This window comes from Perissodus microlepis, chromosome 1 (genome assembly GCF_051167445.1).
Source record: "Perissodus microlepis isolate ML-2025 ecotype Zambia chromosome 1, ASM5116744v1, whole genome shotgun sequence".
In the NCBI taxonomy this organism is placed as follows: Eukaryota; Metazoa; Chordata; class Actinopteri; order Cichliformes; family Cichlidae; genus Perissodus; species Perissodus microlepis.
The window spans coordinates 38,054,506-38,075,230 of record NC_140461.1 but is presented as its reverse complement, the minus strand read 5'-3'; the positions used below and the strand labels follow the sequence as shown (position 1 = coordinate 38,075,230).

The 20,725-nt window shown below is 40.0% G+C and overlaps 1 protein-coding gene across 3 annotated transcripts in view; it reads right to left on the bottom strand.

Annotated features, from left to right (window-relative positions):
- Positions 1-20,725, bottom strand: part of LOC146394232 (multiple epidermal growth factor-like domains protein 11) — a 243,083-nt gene that overhangs the window by 88,319 nt on the left and 134,039 nt on the right. For all 3 annotated transcript variants that reach the window (XM_084922899.1, XM_084922887.1, XM_084922893.1), the window contains one exon: positions 211-457. In XM_084922899.1, coding sequence (XP_084779025.1) covers positions 211-457 — 247 coding nt within the window. The remainder of the gene's footprint in view (positions 1-210; positions 458-20,725) is intronic.

Here is a 20,725-nt window from a genome sequence, read left to right as displayed (position 1 = left end):
CATTGTTTTTGCTTTTAGACTCGACGGAAATAGAAATGTGTAGAAAATGTGGATATGTTATACTGCTTTGTATGCTAATATTCAGATTTGTAACTGTTTAAAAAAATCATATGCATTTAAAACAGTCAAATGCATTAGAATAATATATTAATTATCAACAAGCTGTTTGTCATATTGAAAGAAATCCAGCTCTATTTAATGTTAACTCACAAGGCCCCAGTGTATCCAGGTGCACAGAGGCACTCGCCAGTCTGGTGATGGCAGGTAGCGCCATTAAGGCACTGGCACTCCAGCAGGCAGTCTTTGCCATAGAATTTGGGGTCACAGGGCTCCTCACAGCGCCAGCCCTGGTAGCCATCAGTGCAGACACACGCTCCTGTTATTGGGTTACATTTGGCACCGTTGCGGCACTGACAGCGGTTACTGCAGTGTGGACCCCAAAAGTCACTCTCGCAGCCTGTAAAGAAAAGGGACTGGATGAATCATTAAACATTATTTAAAGCTATAAAGTGTGAAGCCACACAACGGATTATTTACTTGTGGTTTTAATTTCCAACAGCAAATTCACAATTGCAGTGAGGGGTCAGCCATGAAGCAAGGAACCTACTGCACTCATGGTGTCACAGCTTTGTCAGTCTTACATGAAACACAACCTGAGCAACTGAGCTTTATTATAAACTGAGCAAAATTTTAAAAAACAAAAACAAAAAAAACACAAAACAGACCAACACAGTAGTACAGAATAGGCCTAAAATAGTAAATAATAAAAACGTTTTTTGCCACTGTAAACGTGGAAACTGGCCTGAAACAGCCACTTAGTGTGCTATAGCAACAGGAAAGTCTTGAACAGATAAATATGTTGTGTACTTTTTCAGGAAACTACCAGGACTGTGTTCTATTCTTAGTCACAGTGTGGTAGCAATAATAACATGGACTGAACCACCACTCACAACCACTAGCACTTTATACAGCCTCTGTAGAAATTATCCACATATCTCACTTATCTTAACTGCACTACTGTATAGTTCTGTGTAAATAATCATTCTGTACATACGATAATTTTTAATCCTACAACTGTTTATAACCTGCATAGTTCACATTTCTGTATAGCTGTATATCTCAGATTTCTGTATAGTTTTTCATATTTATATCCTGTTCATAGCCTGTACATAGCTTGTACTCACTACAGCCTGTACATACTTATAGTTATAGAATATTCATAACATACTTCATACCGTGTACATTATAACATACCATAATAGACCCATTTCTGTAATATACTTACATATCTATATTATTGCTAATATATATTGTAATATATCTATATCATGGCTAAAGCACTTCTGGATGGATGCAAACTGCATTTCGTTGCCTTGTACCTGTGCATGTGCAATGACAATAAAGTTGAATTCTATTCTATTCTATTTTCAATTAAAAAAAATGCTGGAGAAACTACAATAGAAATTTCACTCTCACTTCAACTGAGATAATTATGTAGCATTTACTCGAAACACTAATCTTGGATATATAATATTGGAAAGTGCATGAATGATCCCATCACAAAAACCACTGTCCGCATATATCCAATCAGAAACCCTGGGTAAATAAAGACATTCGCGCCAAGCTAAAAGTGCGGACCTCTGCCTTTAACTCCGGGGATGCTGATGCATATATAGCAGCCAGGTATGACCTACGAAAGTCCATAAAAAAGGCCAGAAAGGACTACAGGGACAAAATGGAGTCCAGCTACCACAGCTTTGACACCAGGCGACTGTGGAATGGACTGACTGCATCACTGACTACAAGGACAACACAGTCAGTGTTCAGCCCACGGCATCTCTCGCAGACTAGCTCAACAACTTCTATGCTCGTTTTGACGCAGACAACAGAGAGCAGATCCTCTACCCTCAGGACAGTGAGGCTGTAACTTTAACTCTGAAAACAGAAGCTGTGAGTTGGACTTTTAAAAAGGTAAATCCTCACAAAGCTCCAGGACCGGACGGCATCCCGGGCCGGCTTCTCAGAGCATGCGCCAACCAGCTGGCAGAGGTGTTCACCAACATCTTCAACCTCTCCCTGAGGCAGTCAGTGGTCCCCACGTCCCTCAAAGCATCCACCATCATTCCTGTTCCCAAAAAATCAGTGGTCTCCTGTCTGAATGACTACCGTCCTGTTGCACTGACATCCATCATCATGAAGTGCCTGGAGCGGCTGGTCAAAGGTCACATCTGCTCCTCCCTCCCTGACACACTGGACCCTCTTCAGTTTGCCTATCGGACAAACAGAGCCACGGAGGATGCCATCGCCCTGGCAACGCACAAGACCCTCACTCACCTGGAAAAAGGGAATACATATGCAAGGATGCTCTTCATCGACTACAGCTCGGCATTTAACACCATCGTCCCCTCAAAACTTGCCTCGTAGCTCGTCAACCTTGGGCTGGGAACACCGATCTGCAGATGGATTCTAAACTTCCTCACAAACAGGCCCCAGGTGGTGAGAGTTGGTAAGCACACCTCCTCATCACTCATCCTAAACACAGGTACACCACAGGGTTGTGTGCTTAGCCCCCTCCTATATTCCCTGTTCACACACGACTGTGTTGCTAAACACGAGTCCAACACCATCATCAAGTTTGCGGATGACACAACCATCATAGGCCTCATCACAGGCAATGATGAGACGCCTATAGAGAGGAGGTGATGGCACTGTACGAGTGGTCAGGGCTCTAGACTAACTTTTTGCCATGGGCGTACCGGTACGCCTAACTTTAAAAAGTTAGGCGTACCGGCACAAAAGTTAGGCGCACACAAATTTTATAATAATTTATATAATATAATGTGTTTTTCTGGATACACTGTGCTTTTTCAGCATTCAAAGATTGATGACACCGTGTCAGAGCACTGGCTATGAATTTCAGAAGGATCAGACCTTAACTTAACAGAAAAGTTAGCAATAGTTCTTTTCCTATTACAGCTACATCCACTTCTGTCGTGCCTAGGCTGCTCACTAGGGCTGGGTATCATCACTGATTTCTATAATCCATTCGATTCCGGTTTTCAAAGTCCCGATTCGATTCAACTTAGCCTCAGACAGTCAGAAATATTATAATTCTGATCATTTATCAGGACTGACTTCATCAGAATTGTGAACATCACAGCAGATGCCTTTGTGTGAAAGTAACTGAGAATAAAACACAGAAAAACATGAAGGAGATTTTCCTGGTCTGGCTTTTTATAGCAGATAACCTTAAAAATATTCTACAATGTTCTGCATATAAAGTTTAAATTTCTTCAGTATTGAACAACAGAAAAAACAGGCTTTCTTGTCCGAGGTCATTTAAGTGAAAAAAGAAAAGAAAAGAAAAAGACAGCAGCCGACAGCGCTGTAAACAACGGTAGACTGGTGGGTAATAAGCGAATGAATAATACAGAAAACAGAGATTGGAGACGGGAAACTGTTCTTGAAGTACAGAGAGAGATAGAGAGAGAGCTAGCTGTGCATGGAGTGTGATTTTAATAGTCGTGGAAGCAAAACAGCAAAATTCATGACGACATTGATCAAATGTGAAGCGCAGTTTGCTGCTTCTTTTGCTGCTGGCTCGGTGAATTTTGGTTGGAGAGAGACAAAACCTGCAGCTCAGAATCAGCGCAAAAAGACGTAATCACAGCGCGGACCGGACGCATCAGAATCGCTGAGCTCCGACAGCGTGTCCGTCTACGGGCCGTCGGGTGAGAAAGCCGAGAAAGACAAAGCTGATTCTGATGCGTCGGTTCCGCTCTGTGTTTACGTCTTTGTGTAGAATCCCTGTACCTGCTCTCATCTGCTGTTTGGTTGTTGTTGAAATGGTTTTGTGAGCTTTAATCTGAGAATCTGGCGTTTCTGGCAAAACACAGTTATATTTAAAAGTCGATTCAGGATTTAATGAATTGATATCGCTTTATTCAAGCTACTCACCTCCCACTTCCACCTGCACTTTCAACTGGACCACGGCCAATCAGAGAGGTCCCGCCCCTTACTATCTCTGATTGGTTTAGTCCACGATAGGGGCAAAATGTGTGTCTGTTGTTGACCACAGGGAAGGTTGCAGAATTTTTATTTTTTTTTGCTACCCGAACAGTTGGTCGCACAGGTGCAACCAAATATTTTTTTTTTAGTCGCGCCACTGAAAAATTTGGTCGCATTTGCGACCAAATTGGTCGCACTCTAGAGCCCTGGTGGTGCCTGGAAAATAACCTGACTCTCAACATCAGCAAAACTAGAGAGATGATAGTGGACTACCGGAAACGACCAGTCAGGGGACACCAGCTCATCCACATTAACGGTGTCAAGGTCGAAAGGCTCAGCAGCTTCAAATTCCTTGGAGTCAACATCACCGAGGATTTCTCCTGGGTCCTTCACACAGACACTGCTATCAGGAAAGCTCGCCAGCGGCTTTACTTCCTGAGGAGGCTGAGGAAGTTTGGCATGAACGCCAACATCACCTCAAATTTCTACAGGTGTGCGATCGAGAGCTTGCTGACGAGCTGCATCACAGTTTAGTACTGAAGCTGCTCTGCCAGCAGCCGTAAATCACTACAGAGGGTGGTGAAGGCAGCAGAGCACATCACTGGCACGAGGCTTCCTGCCATTCAGGACATTTATCCTCAGCGATGCCTCCGTAAAGCACACAGCATCATCAAGGACCACAGCCACCCAGCACATCAGCTGTTCTCCTTGTTACCATCTGGCAGACGTTACAGGAGTCTGTCTGCTCGGACTACAAGACTCAAAAACAGCTTTTACCACCAAGCCGTACGACACCTCAACCACAACACTTAAACACACACAACACAGTCCACAGGACGCACTCAGAAGCTACCTGCAGCTTCACAAGTACTCTGTTTAATCTGCACTGGTCACTCCACTTTATTGATAATTATATTTTAAAAAGTGCAATACTGTAACAACTGCCACTAAAAAACTTTTGTACTGTTCAGTTTGTACTGCTGCTCATTCCTGTGCAATACCCCCCCGTCACATTCCTATTTAAGATTTTCTTTATTTAATCACTAGTGTGTACATATATTTATATATACATATATATTTAGTCACTTAACTGAAAATCTCTTTTCTCTTTTCATTTTTTGCTCTTTACTATTTTTCTATTTATTTTTATTATTTTCTTTTTTTCTTCTCCTGCACCATGCTGCTGAGTGACTGTCTTCTGCTCGTCAAATACAATTCATTGCGATGTTGACCCTGTGCTACCTTGCATATGACAAATAAAACTGAAAACTAATCTAAATAAAATAAAATATAGAAAAATTATTTTTTAACCTTTCAGATCACTGATATAATTATGCTACATTTACATCTGTTGAATTTCATTATTGTTCCAGTATAAATGATTCTGTAAAAGTGGGGAATTTGTTGAGCCCAGTTGCTTAATCTTCTCGGTGTGGAGGCTAAGCAAGGCTAAAGTGTTACACAGTGTAATGATGTAACACCTTGACATACCATTGTGTCTCAACTGAAATTCCCTTGCTACATTAACACATGAGTAAGCGTACCAACACATAATGATTTGGTCCCCTGCTGAATTTAAAATTTGCTCACTTACTGAGAAATGAAGAGTCCCTAATTGACTTCTTTGGGCACTTTGGAACACCATACAACAAACTGGCACAGAAGACCACTCCCTAACAGGTGAATAGGTAATGTGTCTGACCCCAGATACTGTGAAAAGGACCCTCTGCAGGATTAACCACGTAAGACAGGTGGAACAGACAACATATCAAACGCCATCTCCGCTGCTCTCCATTCTGCCCTCACCCACCTGAATACAAAGAACTCTCATGTGCAGATGGTGTTTCAGTTTCAGTTCAGCATTCAACACAATCATTTGGATTGTGACTCAAAACCAAGACAATAACACCTTCAAGACCATCACACTGAGCACTGGGTCTCAACAAGGGTGTGTGCTCAGCCCACTGTTCTTCACGCTACTGGCTCATGACTGTGTATCAACCTACAGCACCAACCACACTGTCAGCTTTGCAGACAGTGGGACTGGGATGTTTTTATCATAAACAATGATGAAGCCAACAACAGGAATGAGGGGAGCCATCTGGTCAACCGTTATAGAAACAATAATCACTTTAAATCAAGGCAGTTACCAAATTCCTGGGATTGCATATCTCTGAGGACCTCTCCTAGTTCGATGACACCACTGACCAAAAACGCTTAAACTCCCCTCTGCTTCCTATGTGAATTGAGAAGAGCACGAGTCCCACCTCCCACTATTCTACTGGGGCACCACTGAGAGTGTTCTCACTGGCTTATCACTGTGTGGTACGGAGCCTGCACAACCTCCTGCCAGAAGACATCATCGGTGACCCTTTTCCTTTTGATATGGACATTTTTACCATCTGCCTCACACATAGAGCCATCAGCAGCTCATCCCTCGCAGTCCTTCCTCAGTCTCCTGCCTTCGGGGAGCAAGTACCACAGCCTCTAGGCTCGTTCCACTAGACTGTTGAACAGCTTTATTCACCAAGTGATCAGGAGAAGCTGTGCTCACAAGCAGCTTCATTTATTTATATTATGTATATTATTTATATGTATATTACAGGGCAGCACAGTGGTGTGGCTAGCACTGCTGGATCACAACAAGATGGTCTTGGATTTTATTCCAACATCTGGCTAGGACCTTGGGTTTGCATATTCTCCCCATGTTTATATGGGATCTCTCTGTGTACTCCAAAACATGCAATTAGTGTGATTAGGTTAATTGGTGAGTCTAGATTGCCCATTGGTGTGAAGGGGTATGAATAGCTGTCTGACTGTCCAAGGTGTACAGTACCCTGCCTCTCACCTTATGGCAGCTGGAATAGGCTCCAGCTCTCCCCTGATCTTGAAATAGATAAGCGTGAGAGAATGACTTGATGTATGGACATATATTATATGTCCATGTACATATGTTACTGTGTCATGTTACTATATTTGCGCTATTGTACATACGCTTGATTTTTTTAAAAGATATTCCTTTTAGTGTCTTTTAATACTATGTTGAGACAAAAAGAGGCCAGGGATTCCCTTGTATGTCCAGTACTGTGAACTGATAATAAAGAAATAAAATCTTGAAGCTTGGGTTTTCCAGTGAACATCTAAATGATGCAGAAAAGCCTTGGGGGAAAGGGCTATAACCAAAATCGAGCTCTTTGACATCAGCTTGACCTGCTAAGTTTGAAGGAAACAAAATGTATGACCCAAAGAACATCCTCACAGTCAAGCATGGAGGTAGAAACATTATGCTTTTTGGCTTTTTTTTTTTACAAAGGGTAGAGGTAGGGCTGTTCGATATAACGATATATATCAGATGACGATATAAAAACGTCTATTGTTTCATTTTACGCTATCGTTTGTTTCGTGGTGTCGCAAAATAAACTGTTTACGGTAATATTTTTTCATGGTTCTGATGGTCACTGTAGTGGCTATATTAATTTATTAAAGTTCTCTCTTTCTCTTATATTTAATATAACCACACTACGGACGGACAAGCGCCTGTTTTTATGCGTTGTCGTTAGCAACAACGATGGTAACACCATCGAGTGTCCGCTTGTTTATGTTCCACATAAACCTTTCACAATAAAGCTCAAGATCCTGTTGAGACTTTTCAAAATAAACTGAATCACGTGAAAGAGCAGATTATTTACGGATGAGAGGTAAAAAAGAGCCGCCAGGTGCTAAAAAATAAACCTTAGACTCAAACGTTAGAACAGGCTTTTCCCCGCAGCACGCCGTGTAACAAATACTCACAAAGAAACGGCGGCCGTTACAACTTATGTCTAAAAATGTATAGTTTCATGCATCGGTTAAAACACTCGACTCCAGCTACACGACGCGCAGCTGATTCACAGAATTTACAGAAAATGTTACATTTTTGTGATTTCTATCGTTATCGGATGATATAATTCTTATATCAGGATATGAGATTTTGGTCATATCGCACAGCCCTAGGTAGAGGACCCCTCTTCCCCCTCTGTCCAACCGAAAACTGTACTCAGAAAGACACACTATAAATAACGCTTATGTCAGACGATGGGAGTATGTCGCAGGGTGTAGTTTGCAGCTCAGCTGCGGAGGAGGGACGTGGCAGTGGGTTCAGGGGGAGATACCACAGGTGGATGGTCAATAGCCGATAATCATTATCTAATCATGTCTCATCTGTTTAGGCAGCATGCCAGGACTGTGAGAGTGTGGAGGCAAAAACCCCTCATGAGATGTATGCAGACCTCATGAGCATTGGCAAATGTACAAATTCGGCAGGGGTCAAATAATGATTTTCTTCACTGTCGATTAGTAAATATATGTATGTATAGGTGTTACTGTAAGAATCAAATCAACTGCATGGTATAAATAGACAGAAGCAGATTAACAAACAAATTGTAGGTTGAATGTAAATGACTGTAAATGACTGAAGAGGTTATGCTCACATCCTAATCCCATATGTTTGAGGCATTTGAGGAGGCATTGTCCTTGATGTAAATATGTAAAAATTGTGTATGTTTCTCTTCTGTGTCTTGTGGGACAACCAAAGGATTATTCTATTCTATTCTATTCTATTCTACTCTCCTCTCTATTTGAGTCAGTCAGAGAAAGGAGGTCAATGCTCGTTATCATGAACAACCCATTACACCTGCTCCACAGTTCCGTTACCATGGTTACCAAATGATTTTCATTGATTGCTCACATGTCAACGATAAAATGGCTTCAAAAGCAGCTCATTGACAGCAAATGTATATAGCAATACAAGAATAAAACATTCAGTGTTTGGTTCCTTTGCATTAAAACACAAACTAGAATCTTTCTGGAACTGGACTGCAACACTGCTGTTGTTGGTCTGCACCACTGTATAAGTGGGTGTGTCTCACCAGCCCTCATGATGGGTTCCAAAACAAAGCTGTCAATCCTCACTGGCAGAGAGCAGTTTGAGCAGCTGAGCACCTGAGAACCCTGAGAGAAGTAGATATGTTGAGTCTGCATATTATTGGCTCTGAAGGAGGTGGGGTGAATAACTGAAATCTGTAGCTAACCTTGCTGTATGGAGTTTACTGACACCAGTAAATTCAATACATCAAATTGCTGTTTACCAACCCAGCTGGTGTTTGAGCTCCGCATGCCAAAAGAAAAACCTCACTGCAGCCAAGCCAAATCAGCTTTATTCATATAGAGCTTTAAAATCTGTAATCTCATATACAATAAAGCACATAAACTAGGCTTTTGGATTATTTTCAGCTACTCTGATACTGTTGGAAAAGAGCATTCCACTGCCTTGATGTGGCTACAGTAAGAATTCTGTCTCTAGCAAAAAGAAATAGGACAAACTTCTTACTTAAAACACCTATTTCTAACGATCAAATTAACAAAATTACACAAACACACATGACCTGGGCCCTATTAAAGGAAGCACGTTCAACCAACTCAGAATTAAAAATAAACTCTGAGCTGATTAACTTTGATTTGGAAACTCTGCGTTTCCTGTTCCAGAACAGTAGTAAGTAAAGTTAATTTATCAAGCACTTTTCATAGACAGGTAGTCACAAAGGGCTGTACATTCAGGTTAAAATAAACAAAACGTTAGGTACCAAAACAGACAATACAGACCAGCTGTCCCCAACCCCCGGGCCACGCACCGCGAGTTGAGGCTCGGGTGTGAAATGTATGGTTTTCAGGGTTTTTATTGTTTTTTATCATTATTTTTTTTATATAGTTAACTCGGTTTCCCTGGGTCTTTTCCTGTGTGTTATGAATAAATCTTCTTTCTTTTTTTGGTACCGGTACTTGTTTTATTTTGTTGTATTTATCTGCGACAACCTAAAGGCCAGTCGTTGCAAATATTGTCGGACATAAACCGGTCCGTGGCGCGGTTGGGGACCGCTGATATAGACAATGCAAAAGGTTAAATGTGTATATATATATATATATATATATTAGGGGTGCAACGATACTCGTATCGATATTGAACCGTTCGATACGGTGCTTTCGGTTCGGTACGCATATGTATCGAACAATACAAAATTTTTAATTTATTTGATCAACTTTCCTTCTGACGATGCTGTCTGTGTTGAGCGCTCAGTGGATCTGCGCTCGACAGTGCAGCCTAGGCGGAGTGGTCGAACGCAGATTCACTGAGCGCAGGGCAAGCTAGCGAGACAGAAGTTAAGCTCTCCTTGCAACATGGCAAATTGAACCTCCCCCACCCTCATTCAGATCTGGCGTTTGGAACTATCTTGGTTTTCATGTGAAGTATGACCCTGAAGGTAAGCGCGTCATGGACTAAAGTAAAACAGTATGTTGGATGTGCCACGCAATGCTCAATTACATTGGTGGGAACTAGTGTGTTAGCGCAGTTAGCTCGTTAACGTGTTGGCCGTCCAGACCCACGCACGGGCGATCCACGGTAGCCCGTTAATGGAGATTTGCCGTGTTGTGGCGTTAACGTCATTTCAACGAGATTAACGCTGACAGCACTAGTGGGAACACAACGAATATGACTGCACATTTACGCCGACATCATCCCAGTGCAAAGACAAGTGGAAGCAGACAAAAACAACAAGCACGCATGCTACAAACTTTACCCGAGTCATTTAGACAGCCGTTAGCACAGGATTCTCCTTATGGGCACCTGATATGTTTAATATGCTGCTGAGAATATAGCCCAGAAGAAGCGTATAGTATAGCTTTTATTTTATAAAGAGCCATTTCTCTGTAATAAACTCTCTTTTCCAAAGATGAGTGATTTCTCGATCAGATAGATTTATTTTTTTATTACTTTGTTGTTTCAGCAACATTAAATTAAAAAAACTGTACTTTTGAGTTAAAATATATATTTATAATTTTAATAAATGACAAATTAAAAAGGCATGAACATTTTTTTGTATCGAAAAAATATCGAACCGTGACACCAAAGTATCGAACCAAACCGTGAATTTTGTGTATCGTTGCACCCCTATCTGTAATATATCAATTTAGTTTAATGTTCATGTATCATTTAGCTAGCTTGATCTTTGATCAGATCAAAAGGCTAATTTTACATTTGATTTTAAATCTAATCACTCAGGTGTAACCTGATAGGACAGAATGTGGAGAAACTAATGGTCCTGGGAGAGAAGTTACCCAGATAACATCAGACAGTGGGCAGATCCACCCTCAGCTCAGTTTAAAAAAATAAAGCCACTATGAATGGATCCAAAATGGATCCAGACAGGATGAGCTAGGAAATGATCTGAGCTGAATCCTCTCAGAATTTGAACCTTCACAATGTTGTTTGACATCAATTACATTTCAGCATGAAATGTAATCAGATTACCAACAGATTGTCGGCAGCTGCTTTTAAAACATCATTTTAAATACATTTAAATAAATCATTTTCAAGATCTGTTACATCAGTGTGACTGTTTAACACAAAAATAATAAATCTATGATATAATAGCTGTCACCATCCTTATTTCAGTGTTTGTAAAAATAAATCTTCTACAAATTAATTTTCTCCACTATGCACTTTGAAAGTGACTTTATGAATAAGAAAATTAACGACATTGTCAGTCAGCTGGTTCAGCTGAGGAGAGAAACTCAGAATTTGTTTAAACCTGCAGGTGAGCAGAGTCAGTTATAAAGCACATTTAAAAACATCACACATTGGCCAAAACGGTGCACAAAAAAGAGAATGGATAAAAATAAACAAGGGGATAAACAGAAATTTGCAAAATACGTGTTATTTCAGTGTTCAGTGTGTTTAGTTTTGCTTCCCCTGTGGCATCATGTTCATTTGTGTCAGCTGTGCTTCCCCAGATGTCTCCACTTTCCTCATTACCCTGTTTCCCTTTGTTCAGCATCAGGTCATCTGTCTCCTCGTGTTCCTGCGATTCATGTTGTCTCAAGTCTCGGTTTTCTCAGGTTCATGTTCATGTTTACATTTTCATCTAGAGTTTTTCCATGTCTATCTTTAGCTTTCCCAGTTTAAGTTATAGTTTAGTTTCGCCTCTGTTCACCTTTGCCTTCTGTGTTTCCCATCAGCCTAAATAAACAGCTCGCTTTTTGTTACTCCTCAGTTTTGTCTCTCGTTCATCTGCTCTTGGGTCCGCTCCTCAAACACATCGCAATTCCAGCCGTAGCACATATGTAACAGTGTTTCTGTGGTATTATTCCACTTGCCACAAATGTCAGTGTAATGGGGAAACAGCGTACTTTTCATTTGTTTAAAATTGTGTAAAACTGCATGCTAAAGCAGAATGCTAATGCTGTGTGAGTGGTGTGTGGCGAGCCCTTTGCACTGATACAATGTTTCCATTCAGGACATAAAGGGGCAACGATCAACCAGAGACTACTTGTCTTCTTAAAAACACAACACAATGCAGAGTCGAGGAGTCTGTTTGGGCTGACCTGTTGCAGCAGGGTGAAGCAGAAACCGGTTACACATATACAGTCATGTTCAAAAAAGGCATATGACGTACAATGAGCAAAGGAGGAGACAGACTCAACTGCCAATGAATAAAAATAAGCTTAAAGCCTAGTTTAAAAAGAATCGATGGAGAGAGCAGATTGGACTGTGAGAAGTATGCTTTTCCATAGTTTGGGGGCATATGCAAAGAAAATACAGTCTCTGAATATAAATCTAGAGCAGGGGGCAGACAGAGGGTTCTGATCAGGTTGCCAGAGGGATTTTTAGAATTAGATCAGAATCTTGGCGAGATTCAGTAAGGAGGCTTTTTTCTCCACCTCTACGTCCAGCCATTCAGAACAACTGGAAACATTTGGTAGCACTGCTGAACAAACTCGTTTGTTTAAAGCCTCCTGAGGCCTCAAGACAGGCTGCCCCTTAAGATAATTGGGGTTCAGACATGTGGTAAAACTCTACTATTGCTCCTCAATTATTGTGAGGTGACAAGATAACAGCTCAGAACAAAACACCACAAGCATCTTTCTGCAGAGTGAATATGATAGATGCAGGGAAGCATGCAATTTCCTCTACAGTCATCCCATCAGAATGAACAGCAGAGAATTTGGAATTTAGCATTTTAATTTTCTAGGCCAATGAATCCCAGGTATTCTGCTGAATAAAGTGGAGCTACCATCAGACAACAGATTATGATGCACTATTTCTCTTGTAATGCAATGGTCTATAAATACATTACTGAAGTACACGTAACAGATTTGGAGCTGGAGTATAATAAGTGGATGAATCAGAATCTGAAGACATTATCATCATTTCCTTAGGGATAGGGTAATAATAAAATGGCTTTGTCTAATCAGAATCAGTATTTTATGATTCTGAATCTGGCTAGACAAAAACAAACAGAGAAAACAGAAGAAATAACATATTGTTGTACATTACATCATCTTAAAAACCATAAATCAAAGCACCAATTATCTTTCTGACATATGCTTACAGACTAAACTGTCTTCCCAAGATGAGAAGTACAACACACAGAGTGTAGTGAGTTCGCTTCACAGTGTCAGCTGCTCTAAATGAGTGGCTAAAAAAGAAGAATGGCAGGAAACAGGGGTGAAACAACCTGGAGGAGAAATGGGAAAAGTCATGCATATGAAGGCAACTTTACTAATCATACGTGGGTGGTAGTTTCACAGATATTATAGTGTTAAATGTTTCATCAGTACTGCGGTGGACAGAGCCATGAGCAGACAACACATAAATCAAACTCGCACTCCCTCCCTCTCAATCTTTCTCTAATTTACTCTCTTTTCGTCTTTCAAGTCCTCCTGTCCTCTGTCTACCTCTCTCCTCCATGTGTCTCTTGCTCTCTCAAAGAGAGGAGTTATCTTTATTTCTCTTAACTAGTGAGCCAGCATAGTCAAATCCTTTATCCTCTCACAGCCTCAATTATTCAGGAGCAAAGAGTCCAAATCAAGAGACTAATGACTTTGATCAAGAGTGGCTCGCTGGCACTAAGCAGAACTTTCTGCACTAAATTAAGAGCTGCATAATATACTTTGGCAAAGGCCACTCTTTAAGGAATATTTCTAGGTCTGTCTATGGTATAGTCACTCTTTGCCAGTAACAAAATCAGAGCTCAGAGGGCTAGCTCTTTTCATGTTTCTTCTGTTACGAAAGGACTCGAGCTCAGTGCAGGTGACCGATGCAGTTGCCAGATTGCCAAAGTGAGAAAAGGGCAAATTTGCAGGCGTCACAACAGCCATAACTTAATTAGTTATGATAAACTGCCCTATACACAGAACACAGGATCTTTCAGGACCACAAAATAGCTTCACTTTTCTACACCTCACACAAGCTGTCACACAGACTCACAATTTTACAGTAAAATCAGACGCACACTGAGTCCTGAACTCCAGTTTAAAAACTTGAGAGTTTGTGGAAAAAACTTTACCAAAAATGTAGCGATACTGTGGCGACACCTACCATGCGGCGGCTTCCTAGACCTTAACAGCGAGTCTAAAAACAAACGACTGTGAGATGAGGTTGCAGCGGTGAGCACAGCGACCACTGCAGCAGCTTTACGGGGCCTTAATGTCGCCATTACTCTTGATTGGCCTGAGTTTTGTGCGGGCTGGGATGATGTCTTTGGACAACAGCACTAACCAAACAAACAAAGTGACCGTATGGTTCCTTCCATATAACAGGACATTAGAAGACTACCAATAAAACAGTGTCTAGACTACTATGTGAATTCCATTTATTTTAGGGTTTTTTTTGTCTTGACATTCAGTTTTTATTGAAACTAATTTTTGCTGAAAACTGTTTTGTCAAAATTACTTCTACATAATTGTATAAAGTTACACTTTATAATAAATTTAGGATGTTGTCACAAAGTTTTCAGGTGTCTCAACACCAGCTTAGTAAGATACTCTGGACTGCATACTTTTAAATAATAATAATAATAGTAATGGATTGGATTTATATAGCGCTTTTCAAGGCACCCAAAGCACTTTACAATGCCACTATTCATTCACTCTCACATTCACACACTGGTGGAGGCAGCTACAGTTGTAGCCACAGCTGCCCTGGGGCAGACTGACAGAAGCGAGGCTGCCATATCGCGCCATCGGCCCCTCTGGCCAACACCAATACAGGATTTGAATAGCAACCTCAAAATCTGACCCCAAAAGATTGATTCTGTTCATCTGGACGTAGAGTTTTTAGTGAAACAGTCTCAGCTGACTGCAGGTTTCCTCATAACTGAAGACCTCAAAGTCTCATGCATTGTAATAAATATAATATATTAATGTTCCATTTACAAATTAGAAAGCACAGTTTTTCCTTACATGCAGATAGAACATTGTGGCATAATGGAGAAAAAAATGTAGCAGCCCTTCAAAATTTGGATTTGGTTCATTGATAGACTGGATCAAAACACTGTATACCTCTCCAAATAGATGCATTAGACAAACATCCTTATTTGCCAAAGCTTCAGTCTACAAAGGGACACCCCTCAGTGAGCAGATCTGATCCTTATAGGAGGATATTTGGCACTGGTGTAGCCCCTCCACTGTCTGAAAGCAGTTTTAGGATTCCATTACTCTTGAAATCATAAAGATTCAAGAGGAGAAAGAAAAATTAACTGAGTGGTTCAGTTAAAATTCTGAGCTTTGGCTCATAGGGTTTATTTGTACACACTCTGACCTCATTGTGGACTAGAGGTTAAAACCAGCCCCACCAGTTCAGTTCAGTTCATTTTTATTTCAAACATGTGCATTCAGAATCATTACAAAATATCATTCCATTCTTTTGTTTGAAAAGGAGTAGGCAGAAGTATACACTTATTAGTCCCTACCCCCTCACCACATCGCATCTTCATGTGCACAGTGTTGGGAGTAATGGAATACATGTACCAGTGTTACGTATTTAAAATACAAAACATGAGTAACTGTATTCTGTTACAGTTACTGTTTAAAAAGGTGGTATTTAGAATACAGTTACTTTGTTGAAATAAATGGATTACACGGCGGTCTCTTCCTGTTTCATATGTTAGGCTATGTCCTCTCTATTTTTGGTAATTCCACACCGGTGGAAACAAACACGCATTAAGAGGCTCTAATTCCTGTGTCTCGATCTCACGGCCCATGTCACCTCTACTTGCGGCCGCATAATGACGTGAAGAAATGTTTTTAAAAATTATTGTTCAATAAATTATTTAATATGAAGGCAATAGGCAGTGTTGCAGGCATAGCCCTAAAGAATGTAGCCTCATGGGCAGTGTAGTCCAGCTGTAAGTAAGCTATTAAGACTCGACTGTACGCTGTGTTCCTGTTTTCCTCTGAAACAATAAGCTCCGTTGCAGCAGCCTTTCAACACCTCTCTCTGTCTCTCACTAGCAAAGTTGACCCAGACAACAAAGTAAAGCTATTTTCAGCTACGAGCTCGACACGAACCCGACGTATTAGCCAGAGGTCCCTTTGCTACGGTTCGGAGCCGCGGACCTGTTTTATATACGCGTGGAATAGTTTTCTATACGAGATCACTGCAAAAAGTGCAGCCTTACCTAATGTCCACCTACTGTTACTCATTTATATTAAGATTTAAACATCTAGTTGGTGTTGGTGTGGCGAGTAACCTTCAGTAATAGTAATAAATCACACGGCAATAGGACATTCATGTAGTTGTAAAAAGCATGATAATATATTAAGTAATCCAAAGTATTCAGAATACATTACTCTCATTGAGTAATGTAATGGAATACGTTACAAAATACATTTTGGAGCATGTAATCTGTAATCTGTAGTGGAATACATTTTAAAAGTAACCTTCCCAACACTGCATATACATTAGTGATGTGTCGGTCGCGAACGAAATGGCTCTTCGAGCCGGATCTTTGACGTGAACGACACGAGCCGGCTCCTTATCGCGAGCCGTGGGTTTTTTTTCTTTCTTTCTCTCACCCTCTCTCTCGCACTTTTTTCCCGCTTCACTCCGCACACGAGCCTCGTGCTTTGCGCTGAGCAGAGGGGGGAGGGGCGGTAGTTACACTCACAGTAGCACAGGAACAGAGCGGGAGGGAGAGAGAGAGAAAGAGATCCAGGGACAACAACGTCACATTAGAAAGATATAGTAATCATCCACAACTATTTTCAGTTGCAGATGATAAAGGATTCAGAAAGTTTATTCATGCAGGTCCATATGACAGAGAATATGCATCTTCTTTTTGTTTTCATAGTTTAATTTATATTTAATTGTGTTGTGGTTTGCAGTGTTTTGTGTTGTTTCACTTTAAATTTGTTTAAAAGGAAAAAGCTGAAAATTTAAATAGTTAAAAGTTGAAATGTGAATAGTTGGTTTTTGTATTATACGATTTATTTATTACATTTTATGTGGAGTGAATAAATAAAAGTATATTTACGGTGGCCCCTCGAGACAAAGCACATACAAACTTCAAAACACGTAAAAACTCCAAAACACGTACAAAACACAACAGAAGTGCTCCAGGATGCTAGGGGGCAGTGTTGAGCTTTTGTTACCTCGTGGCTACACAAGCTAGGAAGTACCAACGACCAGATTTGGTGTGTGGTAGTAACAGGTAAATGAACTTTTTTTTAAAAATTATTTGAATATATATGAGTGTTTGTGTATAAATACACAAACAATACACATATGCTTTCAATTGTGTAATTTAAGTAATCTAGTAGCTCTGTTTTGGAAGTTCAGTTAACGCTAGAAATGTGTTTTGGAGTTTGTACATGTTTTGTCTCTAGGGGCCACCACATATATTTATATATAAACATATATAAATAAAACCAAATTTTTTTTTACATTAGTAGTTCCTTTTGTGCATAATTTTATATTATTGTTAATAATAAATTAATTAAAGCAACAAAACAACCTGAAGAGCCGGTCGGAGCCGAAAGAGCCGTCTCTTTTTAGTGAGTCGAGCCGAAAGAGTCGGTTCTCTAAAAAGAGCCGGAAATCCCATCACTAATATACATGCCTTTCAGTAGAGACAGTGAACTCCTTAAACTTCCTGGGAACTGAAGTGCGAGCAAAACATCAGTTCACTTATCAACATGGCACAGTAAAGGATTTACTTCCGATGCCAACTGAAGAACTACAGCCTGATGGTGCAGTTTTACTCCTACATCTTCAAATCCATCCTCACTTCTTCCACCATCATCTGCCAATGCAAGGACAAAGGCAGATCTGCCTTCCATAAGAGACTTCGTAAGGAAGGAAGAATGTTGCTGACACCTCCCACCCTGGACATAAGATCTTTGAGATACTCCCCTCTAGCAGGAACCTGTGGTCCATCAGAACCAATACCTCGGGCATATACACCCTCGTTGTGCCTTTATAGTCCCTGACACTGTCTCCCATTCCATGATTACATCATATAATAAAGAGACAATGACATAACAAATACATCAGCCTACTTTATTGTGCTATACCTCTAAAAATTGTATATTTATATGCAACAAAACAGACTGCAGTTCAAGAGTTTATAGAAAGCACAGTTTGACTATAAAACTGTTGAATATTTTGGCTATAAATCTATCACATATAATATAGCTTTCTGTTTCTATTAGGTGAAGCTGCTTTGTTTACTCACTTTGACTTAGTGAAGGGTAACTGCTACAGTAATGGTGTTACAAGTCATGTTGGCAGATCTTTACACGCTCAGCATTACTTGGTTACAGAGAATATTTTTTTTTAAGTCAATGATATGATTACACAGCAAAATTAGCATTTCATGGAGTTGTTGGTCATGTTTCAATACTGTATTGTACTGCATTGGTTTATGCTGTTAGGTAATTCTTGCACACAATGTGCATGGCTGATTTGTGTCATTAAATCATCTGCTGTACCTACTTTAAATACTGCTCTGCTTTTTGTCTCCATCCATTTGGAAAAAGGAGAGAAAAGCTTTAGGGGTTCATTCTACTGCTTTTTCACGACACAGCAAAAAGTTATGCAAATGCAATAAGAATTTCTTAGTTACTACCAGTTCTAAGTGAGTTAATTTGTTCAAAGCCTGGACAAAAGAATTCAATATGCATTCCTAATTTTTTATTAGATTTGATGATATGAGTGTGCGAAGAGTTCTCTCACTAAACATTTATTTATTCAGGAAAGTTAGCCTTTGCAGCATCCTTCTTCATGTGCATACCAATTTTGTGCAGCACTGTGCAGTGCAGTGGTGACTGAGATAGCAGTTATTTATTGTTGCACTGGGGCCTATTCCAAGAAGCAGTTTTAGTGAACAACTCTTTGGTTAACCCTAAGATGAAGGAAATTTGGGTTTTCTGTTCCAGAAAGAGAATTAACTTAAACTCAGAGTCACTTACCAGGTTTTCTTTTACACACTATAAGGTGATACAGGTGCTCCTGGTGCAACGGACTGACACATCAATTCATTTCATTCTTAAAGTCCTAATAAAGTTCATAGTGGAGTGAAATCATTTGCAGAAGTTTACATTTACAGGCACTAAAATCCCAGTTGGATATTAATTTGAACATTAAGGTTACAGCAAAAAAATAAATAAATAATAGATTTAAAATTCAAATATAAAATTAGGAGCTTCATCTAATGAAAATTCAAGAGAGCTCATATTTCTCCCATATTCCTTTCTCTTCACTGGCTCCCTGTTAAATCCATAATCAAGTTTATAATCCCTCTTCTCACATAAAAGGTCTTGAATAATCAGCCCCCATCTTATTTTAAAAACCTCATATCATCCAATCATCAGACTGCAGGCTTACTTGTGGTTTCTAGGATATTTCAAAGCAGAATGGGAGGCAGGGGCTTCAGCTTTCAGCCGCCTCTTTTGTGGAACAAGCTCCCAGTTTGGATTCAGTTGACAAACACGTTCTGTACTTTTAAGATTAAGATTACAACTTTTCTTTTGGATAAATGTTATAGTCAGGGCTTGGATCTGGTGCTGCTGATTCCTCAATGAATCCACCGCTGTAGGTCTGAGTGTTTCTTCACTCGCCTTTTTCCCCCTCACTAAGTTTGTATACTCTAATCTGTATTTAATCATTAGTTATTATAAATCTCTGGCTCTCTTGCAAAGTTTCTTCTGTCTTCCTCCATCACCCCCAAGTGGTCAATTCGTAAAACCATGGTTTACTTACTCAGCATGAGTCAGGCTTTCTGTGGCTGAAAACTGTCGATCACAGATTTGATCAACTCAGATCTTTTTCAACTCAACCATTTGTGAAAGCTGCAAACTGAAAGTGAAGCCTATGAAATAGCTATGAAGCAAAGTTCCACATATCGAGTAATTCTTTCCATTATCTGGGTGATTTTAGTAATTATTTTACCAGTTTTTAAAAATCTGAGTTTTGTCTTTACAAACACAAAGAAAATTCTAATTTGAATATTAACGGCCAACAACTTTTCCTCAGTGAGCAGTTTGACGGAGGGTTGCTGACTGATTTACAGGCCTGTGTGACTGAGCTAATGTTTTTGCTTAGATGTTTTCTTAGGGCATGCAACACAATTCAACTTAACTTTTCCATCTGTAGTCTGGTTTATGTTAAACGGCTTGAGAGCAAGTAAAGAACTAAAGAAAAATGAAAGAAAAACACTGAGGTCGTGAAGGATCTTGCAGGAATGGTGACGTTATTTTAAAAGTGAGTGATCAGTAGCTGTTGGGTTTGTCTTGAATAAAATTTGCAAGCAAGTTAGGTGTGCAGCATAAGTTACCATGGTGATATATCTAAGTAAGAAATAATCACCTTTTTAGGCCAACAAATTCCACAACAAAATAAAAA